Source organism: Palaemon carinicauda, chromosome 35, assembly GCF_036898095.1.
Source record: "Palaemon carinicauda isolate YSFRI2023 chromosome 35, ASM3689809v2, whole genome shotgun sequence".
In the NCBI taxonomy this organism is placed as follows: Eukaryota; Metazoa; Arthropoda; class Malacostraca; order Decapoda; family Palaemonidae; genus Palaemon; species Palaemon carinicauda.
In genome coordinates, this window is record NC_090759.1 from 67,375,508 (window position 1) to 67,390,722 (window position 15,215).

Below are 15,215 nucleotides of genomic sequence, written 5' to 3' on the forward strand. Positions count from 1 at the left end.
TTAACCAATGATGATTATCCACATTTTATTTAGGAATAACACGACCTGAATACCCAACACTTTTTGACACTTTTTACACAATTTCCACCTCTAATTTTTCAGTCTTATGAGAGCCATGGAGGCGTGTGAACCTTCAACTTCTGGCGTAGTTTCTCATTTGCCATATACCTTGACATCAATGTGTGGATTTTCTCCCAAGTTCTTGTCTCAATTGTTGTTTAGTTGTTCCGTAACTGGAATACAAACCACGCTATTTAATCGGGGTATTACTTTCGGCGTAGCTGAAATGACGAGCCATTAAAATTTAACGAGAGTTTACTACCCACACCGCTAGTTAGCGGGGTAGGGGAGGGTAGCTTGCTACCCCTCACACACACCTGTGCTTGAGCTCTTTACTTTTGGCTCCGATCGAGAGCGGTTGTTTTTTCTCCCCCTCCTCGCGAATTTTGGACTGCCATTAATTTTTGTCTTTTAACTTACCCGCCAACCTACTAGCGCAGACATTCTTACGAGCGCGGGCGCCGACGATCTCTCGCGCGCGTGCGCCGACGGTCTCTTGCGCGCGTGCGCCGACGTTCTCTCGCGCGCGTGCGCCGACGGTCTCTCGCGCGCGGGGGCCGACGGTCTCTCGCGCGCGGGCGCCCGCCTAAGAATGTCTGCGCTAGTAGGTTGGCGGGTCAGCTGGTACGATGACCAGTGGCAGGACGATCAGGAACTGGGATATGCCCTTTAAAAAAAGGGCGAGCATCCATCGAGGGGGACCGTAAGCAGGTCTGCGCTAGAGTCCAGGACCGAAGTCCAAAGGACTTCGTTGCAGCGCAAGGCTGCGCTGGTAGATCTGTAGGTCAGCTGGCAGGACGATCAGGCTGCGCTGGAAGGTCTGCTTGATCCTCCGAAGAGGTGTCTGTATGAGAGGCCCCTCCCGCAAACGAGAGAGGTGAATACTTCGTAGAAGAGACTTGAAGACACCCGTGATGACGCCCCTTAGAGCCGGTGGATCAGCAAGCTGACCTTAGCAGCAGCGATCCTCTGAAGAGGAGTCTCTATGAGTGGCCTCTCTCGCGAACGAAAGATCGTCGGCGCTCGCGCGCGAAAGGGCGCCGACAGTCTCCCGACCAGCGCGCAAGCGCCAATGCTCTTGCGCGCGCGGGCCAACTTTCTTCCGCGCGCGGGCGCCTATGGTCTTCCGCGCGCTCACCAACAGTATTGCGCGCGGGCGCCGATGGTATCCTGCACGTGCGCCAACAGTCTACCGTGCACGCGCATTGACGGCCTTAAGCACGGGGGTGCGCACTCCAATAATCTTGAGTGCGCATACACAGCCTTCCGCGCGCCCCAACGGTCTTCTATGTGCGGACGCCAATGGTCTTCCGCACGCACGCGCCAACAGTCTCCACGTAGTACACTCACGCACGCGCCAATGCTCCCACTCTTGTGCAACCAGTCACACGCTTCGGTGCATTCTAGGGAGAATGCACAAAACTACACAGTGCCTTACTGCGTGCCAGCACTCTTCTCCACTTTCCTACGCCCTCCTGCGCAGTTACGGTCCCGGATCCATGCGCCAGCTCTTGCCAAAGAGTCAAGGCTCGCAGATCCAATGCACCAGCTCTTGCCTAAGAACCAGCGCTTGCCTGCTCTCCAGGCAGACATTAAGCACCAGCATCATCCTGTGTGCCATCGCTCCAGACTCACTTACACACTCGCGCAATTGTCAGTAAAAAGGAGTAAAACTTTTTGGACAGGTCACCATTGCCCCATTCCTACCCGCAAACACACAAACATTGCCACCGGAAAGAGGAATAAGGCTCCACAGAAGGATTCAAGATCCCGAAGATTCCATCCTACAAGGGAATCGAAAAGGAGAATCCTTGGTCCCTGTCTTTTCTGAAGTTTCTTTTTTCCTTGACAGACAAACAGGAAAGCATCAACAGACTGATCTCTAGATCACTGTTGGCTGATGGCTAGTTCACAGTTTACTGATCGCTAGGTCGCCGATCACCAGATCGCCAATTGCTAGCTCAATGCTGATCTTTGACCTCTAGTCTCTCCAATGACTAACGATCTCTAATTGCTAGCATTTCCAATCACCGATTGCTAGTCAATAACCAGTCATCAGCTTGCTGATCACTAGATCACCGATGGGCAGCTCATCTTTCTTCGATCATTGAACTCAGCTCGCTGATCTCTGAGCAGCCCATCTTCAGCTTGCTCATCTCTGACCAAACAGGGGGGACCATAATCAGCTTGCTGATCTCGAACTCACCATTGGCTCAGACCACCGATTCGGTTATTTGCCAGCAGTTCGTGACTCGAACTTACTAGTCAACCGCTTCCTGTAGTTCCTAGATCAGAAATTATATAACATACTTCTTGCTACTGGCCGTTTGCCATCACACTAAAGTGATCGGTAAACATTCGGCAACCCTCATCAACGGCTTGCCAACAGGGAACTACTTGTGAGCCCTCTCCAACTGCACAGTAACCACGATACCCAATGGTTAACCATTAACATTTGCCAGATTGATTCTACTCTAAGGAATAGCATCAATCCCATCAGGACGCGAGGTAAGGCTAAGCGTGGCCTTCCTTTTAAAGAAATTCTCTCAGAGAAGAATTCTTACACTGGACTCGTGTCGTAAAGGATCAGGCGCGATGCCTGATCCTTTACGACACGAGTCAAGACTCCAGCGTCGACAATCTTCCATGCAAAAAGATCACCAAGGAGCTGTCCCTTTGGGTCGATGGCCACACCACGTTGGAGTTCGATCAAGGGCTAGGTCTTCATTTGCACACTGAACCTAAAGGACACTTACTCCCAGTTCCAAGCCATCCATCTAGGAAGGTTGGAAGATTCAGTCTAGACAAACAAGAATTACCAGTTCAAGGCACTGTGCTTCGGTCTTTCCACTATACCCATCCTGGTCTCACAGGATCAGCTTCTGTTTCCGCTCTCTCGGGACGACTGACTGACCTTAGCAGACTCGGTGTCAACCTTACATTAACACTGGAACTTCTGAAGTCTTTTTACCAAGATCCAGTGATCAGGGAAAACCTACGGAAATGTTCCCTACTTCCCTCCCAGGAGACTGGTGTATCTGGGAATGATTTTAAACACCAATCTCCACAAAACCTTCTCGAAACGAGAACGACTTCCATTCCAGAAGACTTGAGTCAGAAAAAGAAGAAAGGAGGGACCATAGTGCTGCACCACACGACCTCAGCCCTCTGGACAGAGCCTGAAGGTACCTTCACTTGAATCTCTTAAGAGATGAAGGCCAACTTTCCGGTCCTTCTGCAGCCTCATCGGTTCCTAACAGACCACTCAGTGATGTGATGGATGGCACACCACACACCACATAGAGACTCACATCAACAAGCAGGTAGGAACTGGCTTGCAGCCTCTCCCCATCTAATAGTATAAACACTAAGATGGGCCAAAGTCCGTTCGGTACCACTATCAGCCCGCTTCATTTCAGACTGGAAGAACGTGCTCGCCGACAATCTGTGCACAGCATCTCAGATAAGGTGGACTTTGGATCGCCATGTAGCCAACAAAGTCCCGACTTTACGAGGTCCTCCAACTAGGGGGTCTGTCCGCAACGCTCCGGATTCTCAGGCTACCGTTGCTCACCAGCCCTAGACCCCAAGGCTCTCTGGCAACAACGGTGGGTACAACAATGACTTTTTCGTCTCGTCCCTGTTTTATCTGGAGAAGGGCACTCAACAAGGCTAGAACATCGGTCAACCTCTCAAGGACTCTCCTAGCTCCGCTATGGCATTATGCAGAACGGTCTCCAAACCTTTTGCAGCTCCTGATAGAGCCTCCAAGAGAACCCTCTCCACATAACAGACAACCCACTTCAACACCTACCACAAGCTATAGCTTTGCTATGATTGTACGCCTGAAGACTACCCAATACCTCTTTGCGAAGAGGTTGTCTAAATATCTGAGGAATTCCTCAGCATCAGTCTACCAGGCAGTATCACGTCTTGTGCAGTTGGCGTCACATGAAAGAGTGTCTCCACTCGATACCTCGATTCCAGCAATAGCGGAATCTTTGAGTATATGCAAGAGGAAAAGACCCCCTATTCAGTTTCGACAGGTAAAGTTGATCACTCAACCTTGATCCTCCACCTTCAAACTGAAAGAAAGGGACACCCTCTCATCGATAGACTTTTCCTAACTCATACGGACTTACAACTTGCCTTTCCTCAGTCGGAATTGAGACCTTCCTCTCGGAACATGGTTCATATCTCCGATCCCTAAAGGGACCTCCTTGTGTTCCACTTCACCAGGCAACAAATTTTCTCCTGATTTAAGAACACAATGTTCCTACACACTCGGACAGCAACCATACGAGTCAAGGAACTTCATGGTCTCTTTTGACATCGCCCATTATTGAGAAAGGCGAAAGACAATGTTCAGTTTCGTCCCTGAGTATGTCACCAGACACAGTCTCCAGAGGTGACGGATCCTACACAAGTCTCAACTAGGTAACGGACGATCCAGATCATCCGTTACTGTACCCAGGGTAAGGTATGAGACTTTACCTAAATAAAACGGCAACAGCCTGCCCGGGTCCCTCCTCTTGTCAGCACTGTGAGAGACTAGAGGAGAATCACCGAAACATCATCTCGACATGACGACTCACAGTGTCAGGGGCATAACTATGCCCCTGGTCTTCCTTAGCAGATTACTCTGTGATGCAGGTTTTACAAGAAGGGATGTGAATGCTCCAGGTGACTTACACAACCTTTCTCCTGCAAGACGTGACCCACAGGAACTTGATACGGTGGTGGCTGCACAACAGCTGGTTGTATACCTCAAACTCCTTATTGGACAAGTAGAAGAAGGTTGAGGGCACTGTTAGCCGGTTTTAGTCTGCGTGAATGAAAAGAGTTGACTGGCTCTTATTCTTTTCTTCATCCTACTCTCTCGTGGGGAAAGCAGCATCCTGGGTTCTCTGCATAGCTGACCTCAAACCACTGCAGGTATACCATGCTTCCTTGTGTTCCTAGTATTAAGATTAATACTGTTGCGTCCCCATACCCTGACGAGGTGGTATTGGGAAAGTCCTAGTCTACAAGTTTCCATCTACAGAACTTCAGAACAACTTCCTAGGATGAGTCACACTTCTTCATACCTTCACACACAGCTTGCGTAGGCCGCAGTCCTTGCGTAGCAAGGTTCTAGCAAGGTGCAGAGACTCCTTATTTCTTGGGTGCTGACACACTCAAATAACGAGTCCCCGGGCAAAGCCAAAAAGCCAGTACTGGCTGGGACGTCCACCCTTCGTAATGGGTTAGTCACCCCTATTAAATAGCGTGGTTTGTATTTCAGTTACGGAACAAATGACAAATTCGTAGATAATTTGTATTTTTCCTAACTATACAAACCTTACCTATTTAATCAAGCTTGCCCGCCAGCCCTATCCCCCTTGAAGTCCTACCTCCAAGCAAAGTGAGCTCAAGCACATTTGTGTGTTTGTGTGTGTGGGGGGGGGGTCAGTTAGCCACCTACCCTCCCCTACCCCCGCTAACTAGCGGTGTGGGTAGTAAACCCTTGTTAAATTTTAATGGCTTATCATTTCAGCTATGCCGAAAGTAATACCCCTATTAAATAGCTAAGGTTTGTATAGTTAGGAAAAATACAAATTATCTACGAATTTGTCACACACACACACACACACACATATATATATATATATATATATATATATATATATATATATATATATATATATATATATATATATATATATATATATATTTATATTGCTAGCTATGCTACAACCTTACATTTGAAAAGCAGAAAGCAGGATGCTATAAGCCCAAGGGTTCCAACATGGTAATCATAGCCTAATGAGGAAAGGAAGTAAGGGAAAAAACTGCAAGAAAAGTATTTTACAGCACTGAATGGCCTTTGACGCCCCAGTGCTTGGCTTAAGGCCTAAATTTTATATTCAGTTCAATACAAGAGAAGTAGTGAAGTGTTTGTATATATATATATATATATATATATATATATATATATATATATATATATATATATATATATGTGTATATATATATATATATATATATATATATATATATATATATATATATATATATGTGTGTGTGTGTGTGTGCGTGTGTGTATATATACACACACATATATATATATATATATATATATATATATATATATATATATATATATATATATATATATATATATATATATGTACTGTATGTATTTATGTACTGTATGTATTTATGTATATATGTATATATGTGTATATATGTGTATATATATATATATATATATATATATATATATATATATATATATATATATACTTTACATCCTGAAGAGGGTGAATGCTCCAGGTGACTTACACAACCTTTCTCCTGCAAGACGTGATGTTTATTGACCGAAAAATAGTGTGATTTATTTATATTTCCTGTGTTTCTTTTATGGGCCTTTTTGAAAAAACATGTTAAATTGTTCGATTACAGTTATAAGTAAGACACATTATATATATATATATATATATATATATATATATATATATATATATATATATATATATAGTGTTATTTAAAGGTTTGGAATATTTTTTAGTCATTTGGCATCTTCTGAGAATCAGTTTGGCATTTTTTGCTTTCAGAGATCTGGCAACCCTAATACCACCGACCAATAAAACAGACGGTAAACGCCAATGGGCGGCCAGGTTTGCTGTGCAAATAATTGCACAAATTCACGTACGAACAGCCCCGAAATGTCATTTTTCAAATTTCCCAATAGAGAAGAACATCTAGAACGGTATGTTTTTTCTTTCTTTTTTAACAGTAAAGTTAAGACGATTGAAGGTCTTCTACACTGACAGTGGTCAGTTGGGGATCTAACTGTTAGCCTATGATAATAAGATATTGAGTTTTAAATGAAGCTCAATATTGTACATTTATTATACAATATTAACCCTTTTACCCCCAAAGGACGTACCGGTACGTCCTTGCAAAAAAATGCTATAAAAATTTTTTTTATATATTTTTTATAATTTTTTGAGAAAATTCAGACATTTTCCAAGAGAATGAGACCAACCTGACCTCTCTATGACAAAAATTAAGGCTGTTAGAGCAATTTTAAAAAATATACACTACTGCAAAATGTGCTGGGAAAAAAATAACCCCCTGTGGGTTAAGGGTTGGAAATTTCCAAATAGTCTGGGGGTTTAAGGGTTAATCACTAGGGTGCAAGCGTTGAGTAAACACTAATTGATAACAGGTACCAACAACACAGGTCAAAACCATACAACATATATATTTTTTCTTCAATTAAGATATATTCTTTACTCTTAAAATATTCATTTGAAGGATGTTTTGTTTAAATAAACATCAAGGGTAAAATAGATTTGCTTGATAAAATTCACAGGTGCAAGAAATGGGTCCACAACTTGAACAGAAAATTTATTGTACCCGAATTGTTGATGTCACCACAGTCTGCCAGATCCGGTGGAAGTCGCATTATTGGCACCAAACGTTTGGCACTGTGCGAAGACCATTTTACAGCCGAGCAGTTTATGAATCCCGCAGAAAAAGGTAGATTTTTATTGAATAAAGGTTTTAAAGAACAAAAATTTTACTTTTTAAAATGTCGATCAAATCCTCAGATTGGTAAATTAAAGGAAAAAAATTATATCATAGCACCATATAACACACACTCCCACTTTTCTTTGTATACACACAAAAACATACATACATATATACTGTACAAGCTTCAAAATTGACCTAGGTGCCCCTGATCTTATTTTTTTTTTCTTTTAATTTAACCAATTTCTGAATATAAGTTGCTTTATCTCACAGAAACTTGTATATATATATATATATATATATATATATATATATATATATATATATATATGTATGTATATATATATATATATATATATATATATATATATATATATATATATATTATATATATATGTATATGTATCTACACATATACACATATATATATATATATATATATATATATATATATATATATATATATATATATATATATATATATATATATATATATATATATATATACTGTATATGTATATATATATATATGCGCATGAAAATCACAGGAAAACGTGATGCTCAGATGCAGAAGAACCACGGGAAATGAAAATACGAAATATACGATTAAGTCCTGACTAGTTTCGTGATACTTCTTCAGAGGACTGATTTATTGAGAGAGGTTTCTTTACATTTTTCAATATTAAACTTACCCGATGATCATATAGCTGTCAGCTCTGCTGCCCGACAGAAAAACCTACGGGCGGAATACGCCAGCGATCGCTATACAGGTGGGGGTGTACATCAACAGCGCCATCTGTCAAGTAGGTACTCAAGTACTCGATGTCAACACAGAACCAATTTTCTCTCTGTCGTGCCACTGGCAAGACCTACTTAATACGCTGTTACTAACTGGATTTGTTTTCACAACTATTTGGTGAAGTACACTATTCCAGTTTTGAGCTTTCGCTATGCAGGGGTTTTATCTTCATTTCAAAACTTGAACTCGTTTTGGATAGATTTAATTATGGTGACAAAGAGAGTATGGACTCTCTTTCACTTTTAAATGGCCGACCCTTCCCTTAGATGGAAGTGTGTTTAGGTTTTTAGTGTTTTTGCTTAACACGTTATAGATCTATATATTTTATATCTCTCCGCCTTTATTAGGCCTCTTCGATTAACTTTCCTTTTATTATAAACATATAAAAATAAATTTTTATGTTTTGTTTATATGCGACCTTTCCTGATAGTAGGCGGTCCTAACTTGGAACCGAAGTTAATCAACGTTGAGCCCGTTATATCGTATTTAGCCTTTAAAGAATTTAAAACTTTTTAAATTTAATGTTTTATGAAAGAATTTCTTTGATAGTCTTCGTACTGTTTTCAAAGATGAACTAACGTTTAGTTTTTTAGTCTACGCAGTTGTTGACGTTCAGGACGTTCAACATGCGCTCTATCGTTACGATAGAGAGAGAATGATCACGGTTTCACTTTGCAGTAAGAGTAAACCGATTCTGGCGTTTCGTTCATTCTTTCTTAGCTTAAATGGTTTAAATTCTAAATAAAGGAACTTTTTATTTGGAAAACCTTTCAGTTTTTTCCTTTAGCAAATAACATGTTTTGACGATATATAATTGGGCTCTTCTCTCAGGTGCGAAATCAAGAGAGAAAGAGAGAGAGAGATAGAGACGGAGGGAGAGAGAGGAGGAAAAACGTTTCGTTCAAGCGGGTAACGTTGTTCTCGTTTTACTCTCCTCCCTAGTCGCTGTACGGGGAAGAAGGTAAAACGTTTCTAGGGTTTTATTCTTGTTCCCAGGCTATGTGCGGTGAGAGATTGTAAACGTAGTTTATTTGAACTAGTGTTAGTCTCTTTCCCAGCCACTGAATTCTTTATCTTTATATATGTTTTCTGTTGCATTATACGACTGTTTTCGCAATTACTACCTTTTAATGAAGGGTAGGATTGCGTGTTTCAGGTAGAAATCAGTAAAAGTTTCGATTTCAGTGAAATAAGTGCAAAACAGAAAATCGAAGTGATAAAGTGATATGCGCAAAGTGTTACAGTGTTGCGTCCGAGGGTTCGTCTGTTCGTGCCTGTCGTTCACCTAGTCCGGGACCTCTTGCAAGCTCCCAAGCCCAGGGGAGAAGTAATGTCGAACGACTTATGGGTTCGTCAGGCCTTGATCAACGAACAGACGTTTTTCCCTCCGTGGTTTCGGGCGTATCTACCCAAGATCGCCCCACCCACACAAAGACGAGAGAGCCCATTTACTTCTCGTCTGCGGAAGAGGTTTCTCGTAAGAAACCTTGGACCAAGGTCTCGCAGCTTATTAAGTGCAAGTCGGTCCCTTCCGCGCAAGTCCAACGGCCCAGTCGTAGCCACTGGGTCAGTTCGGACTCGCTGCAGTCTTCCGATGACTGCACACCTCCTAAGAGAGGCAAAGTGGTACCGCAACAGGCAGTAACTCCGTCTGTTGCCGCACCCGCTGTTGTAGACCCTAAGTCACAACAGGCAGTATCTCCGTCTATTGCCGTACCCGCTGTTGTAGACCCTAAGTGGTCTTTGCTGCAGTCTATGCAGACTCAGTTAGCTGCTGTTATGCAGGAGTTTCGTGCGGAGAAGGTTGACGCTGCACCCGTTAGCCTACAACCAACCACGGTTGTGCGCCCAGCAGACGCTGAGGCTGCCTGCTCCCACACTCCAGCTGTGAGAGCTCCTCCACCCATGCGCAGTCGACCCTGCCAGACGCATGCTGACGTTCACAGACGCACGGAACACTCCGTTGCCGTGCGTGAGCTACCACAACAACAGGAGGGTGGAGTTAAGCTGCCGTGTTTTGACACGGTGCGTCAGCCTCCGCAACCCACTGTGGTTACCGCCACTCGCCCGCAGCAGACTAGTCAGTCAGGAGTTGAGGCTTCCCCACACAGCTTTGGTTGTTGCCAGCTCACAGACTGTCAAGCAGTTACATGACGTTGCCTTCTGGTCTGCTACTAATGCACCAGTGCTGTATGTCCTCACGCACCTGTTGTGGTTGACAGTTCAGTTTTTTGACAGTTCACAGACTGTCAAGCAGTTACATAACGTTGCCTTCTGGTCTGCTGCTAATGCACCAGTGCTGTATGTCCTCACGCACCTGTCGTGGTTGACAGTTCAGTTTTTGACAGTTCACAGACTGTCAAGCAGTTACATAACGTTGCCTTCTGGTCTGCTGCTAATGCACCAGTGAGACCCTCACTGAGATAACCTAGCTTTTCTCGGACAAGGTTCCTGTAGATGAGAAAGTGCTGTTCTCCCTCCTACTAATATTCCTTTGAGGACTCTGTCATTTGGAGAGGAGCCTTAAGCTGCTTAGCCTCCTATGGACTTTAATTAAATCATGATGATTTTTTAAGGATCTTCGTCCGGATCTTGTAACTGCTGCTCCTCGTTCGCCTCAAGTCAGAACTTACACTAGGCCTAGCTACTTCGAAGCCGTTGTTGTTAAGCTAGTGCTCTCTCGCTCTCCTAGAGAGCGTTACGTCGGCTAGGCGACTGGTTTTTGCACCAGGAGGAGTTTTAGGGATACAGCCTTTTGATTTCCCTTCTTTTTATCTGGCTTATAGAGCGAGAGTCTGATAGGACACGAGAGAAGTTCTCAGCTTGGGAGTTCATGCCTCTGCCCAGGTAGACTTCTCAATTCTGGTAGACTCGGCCAGGCGCATAGCCAGGAGACGCTCCAGTTGTTTACAAGTCAACTTCTCAACTTTTGTCGAGCCTTTGAAGTTTTGCTGTACTGTTATGTCACACATAACAAGGCTTCCAGGGATGGTAAATGGTTCCGCTTCAGTCGCTAACCCCGTCTGTTGCCACACCTGCTCCCGTAGGCCCTAAATGGGCTTTGCTGCAAGACATGCAGTCCAAGCTTGTGTCCTTGATAGAGGACTTAATACGGAGAAGAACCTTCTGGCCAACAACCTTCCTACCGGTTGGTTGTGCGCCCTGTTGACGCTGAGGTATCCTACTCACGTCCGCCAGTTGAGGTGGTTCCTCCACCGATGCGACCCAGTGTGGGTTGCCAGTCGCACGTTGACGTTAAGCGACGCTCGGAGGTGGTTGTTGACGTTCAGTGTGTCACTAGGAAGACGTTCAACAACCAACAGAGGTGACTTGTTGTGACGCAGTGAGTCAACCTCAGCAACCCGGTAGGGTGTTGACTGCACAACCCAGACAGTCTAGACAGTTTCGGGTTGACGCTGTACTTCCTCGCGTCCCCATGGTTGTTGACAGTTCACAGACTGTGCAGCAGTACCATGATATTGCGTCCGGCTCCGTCACGCATCCACCAGTGTGACCGGATTCAGCGAGTCAGACGTTGTCCACTCCGTTGCCGTTTCCTCATCAGTTTCGGATGAGGAACCCTCTGATGAGGACGTTGCTGAACAAGACGATCAACCCCCAGCCCTGCTATCCATCCAGAAGATGCTGAAGAAGGAACGCTGCCCTGTCAGGCTGTGGATGAGTCTGGTAAGGACACTGTCATCCGTGGTTCAATTTGTGTCACTAGGAAGACTACACCTCCGTCCTCTTCTATACCATCTAGCTTTTCACTGGAAAAAGGACAAGACGCTAGAAGCGGTCTCGATCCCGGTTTCCGGAAAGATAAAGTCTGGTCTGACTTGGTGAAAGGACTATATCAACCTTAGAAAGGGTCTTCCCCTGACTGTTCAGACTCCCAACCACGTTCTCTTCTCGGACGCATCGGACGTAGGCTGGGGTGCGACATTAGACGGTAGGGAATGCTCGGGATTATGGAACTCGAGTCAAAGGACAATGCATTTCAACTGCAAGAAGCTACTGGCAGTACGTCTGACCTGGAAAAGCTTCAGGTCTCTCCTTCAAGGCAAAGTGGTGGAGGTGAACTCGGACAACACACGGCTTTGATGTACATCTCCAAGCAAGGAGGGACCTACTCTCTGACATGGTACGAGATCGCAAGGGACCTTCTCACCTGGTCTAAAGGTCTAGACTTTTCACTAGTAACGAGGTTCATCCAAGGCAACTTGAATGTCATAGCAGATTGTCTCAATCGGAAGGGACAAATAATTCCAACAGAATGGACCCTCCACAAGGATGTATGCAAGAGACTTTGGGCCACCTGGGGCCAGCCAACCATAGATCTCTTCGCAACCTCGATGACCAAGAGGCTCCCAATAGTTTGCTCACCTATCCCGGACCCAGCAGTAGTTCATATAGATGCCTTTCTACTAGATTGGTCACATCTAGATCTATATGCATTCCCTCCGTTCAAGATTGTCAACAAGGTACTGCAGAAGTTCGCCTCTCACGAAGGGACAAGGTTGACGCTAGTTGCTTCCCTCTGGCCCGCGAGAGAATGGTTCACCGAGGTACTTCGATGGCTAGTAGACGTTCCCAGAACACTTCCCCTAAGGGTGGACCTTCTACGTCAGCCACGCGTAAAGAAGGTACACCAAGGCCTCCACGCTCTTCGTCTGACTGCCTTCAGACTATCGAAAGACTCTCGAGAGCTAGAGGCTTTTCGAAGGAGGCAACCAGAGCGTTTGCTAGAGCAAGGAGAACATCCACCCTTAGAATCTACCAATCGAAGTGGGAAATCTTCCGAAACTGGTGCAAGTCAGTATCCGTATCCTCGACCAGTACCTCTGTAACTCAAATAGCTGACTTTCTCTTATATCTGAGGAAAGAACGATCTCTTTCAGCTCCCACTATCAAGGGTTACAGAAGCATGTTGGCATCAGTCTTCCGTCACAGAGGCTTAGATCTTTCCAACAATAAAGATCTACAGGACCTCCTTAAGTCTTTTGAGACCACGAAGGAGCGTCGTTTGGTTACACCTGGTTGGAATTTAGACGTGGTACTAAGATTCCTTATGTCAGACAGGTTCGAACCGCTACAATCAGCCTCCCTGAAAGATCTCACCTTTAAGACTCTTTTCCTGATATGCTTAACCACAGCTAAAAGAGTCAGTGAGATTCATGCCTTCAGCAAGAACATCGGATTCTCATCCGAAACGGCTACATGTTCTATAACTTGGTTTTCTAGCCAAACACGAGCTGCCTTCTCGGCCTTGACCAATATCGTTCGATATTCCAAACTTATCGTATGGTTGGAAATGAACTAGAAAGAGTATTATGTCCTGTAAGAGCTCTTAAGTTCTATTTAAAAACCTTTACGAGGCCCGTCTGAAGCTTTATGGTGTTCAGTTAAGAATCCATCTTTGCCTATGTCAGAGAATGCTTTATCCTATTTTATCAGACTGTTAATACGAGAAGCTCATTCCCATCTGAATGAGGAAGACCAAGCTTTGCTGAAGGTAAGGACACACGAAGTTAGAGCTGTCGCCACTTCCGTGGCCTTTAAACAAAATAGATCTCTGCAAAGTATATTCGACGCAACCTATTGGAAAAGCAAATCAGTGTTCGCGTCTTTTATCTTAAGAATGTCCAGTCTCTTTACGAGAACTGCTACACTCTGGGACCATTCGTAGCAACGAGTGCAGTAGTGGTGAGGGCTCGACCACTACAATTCCCTAATTCCATAACCTTTTTTAATCTTTCTCTTGAAATGTTTTATTATTGTTTTTGGGTTGTCCGGAAGGCTAAGAAGCCTTTCGCATCCTAGTTGATTTGGCGGGTGGTCAAAGTCATTTCTTGAGAAGCGCCTAGATTAGAGGTTTTGATGAGGACCTTTAGTATGGGTTGCAACCCTTCATACTTCAGCTCCTAGGAGTCGCTCAGCATCCTATGAGGATCGCGAGGCTCAGTAAGGAAGACGTACTTAAAAAGGCAGAGTAATTGTTCAAGTCGACTTCCTTACAGGTACTTATTTATTTTATGTTTGTTATTTTGAATAACTGCTAAAATGAAATACGGAATACTTAGCTCATAATAATGTCAACATGTAATGCTGGTCTCTACCCACCCCCCTGGGTGTGAATCAGCTATATGATCATCAGGTAAGTTTAATATTGAAAAATGTTATTTTCATTAGTAAAATAAATTTTTGAATATACTTACCCGATGATCATAAATTAAAGGACCCACCCGTCCTCCCCAATAGAGACCCAGTGGACCGAGGAGAAAATTGGTTCTGTGTTGACATCGAGTACTTGAGTACCTACTTGACAGATGGCGCTGTTGATGTACACCCCCACCTGTATAGCGATCGCTGGCGTATTCCGCCCGTAGTTTTTTCTGTCGGGCAGCAGAGCTGACAGCTATATGATCATCGGGTAAGTATATTCAAAAATTTATTTTACTAATGAAAATAACGTTTTATAGGGAAAGTAAACGTACGAACATACATATAGAGGCATAGAGAACAATGACACTCCCTTACCAGCTACATGGGCTGAGGTCAGGTGTTTACTGGGCGGAGATCCAACCTCATTAGACACCTGCCAAAAAGGGTCATTTCTGGTAATGGGTAAATTCTTGTTTTTGACTTTCAGTACAGCTATAATATATATATATATATATATATATATATATATATATATATAGATAGATAGATAGATAGATAGATATATATGCACACAGGGAATCCTCTGAACTAAGGGGTGGATGCAGAATTTGGGGGAAAGGATGGTTGCCACGGCATCAAAATGTTTTGGCGAGCCAAAAGAAAAAAGTCAATA

General features: G+C 43.9%; 1 protein-coding gene across 6 annotated transcripts in view; it reads left to right on the plus strand.

Moving 5' to 3' along the window:
• LOC137627835 (uncharacterized) overlaps positions 1-15,215 on the plus strand; it is a 102,028-nt gene that overhangs the window by 16,537 nt on the left and 70,276 nt on the right. For all 6 annotated transcript variants that reach the window (XM_068359236.1, XM_068359238.1, XM_068359240.1 and 3 more), the window contains exons 2-3: positions 6,657-6,811; positions 7,421-7,587. In XM_068359236.1, the coding sequence (XP_068215337.1) occupies positions 6,708-6,811; positions 7,421-7,587 (271 nt within the window). In that variant the 5' untranslated portion in view covers positions 6,657-6,707. The remainder of the gene's footprint in view (positions 1-6,656; positions 6,812-7,420; positions 7,588-15,215) is intronic.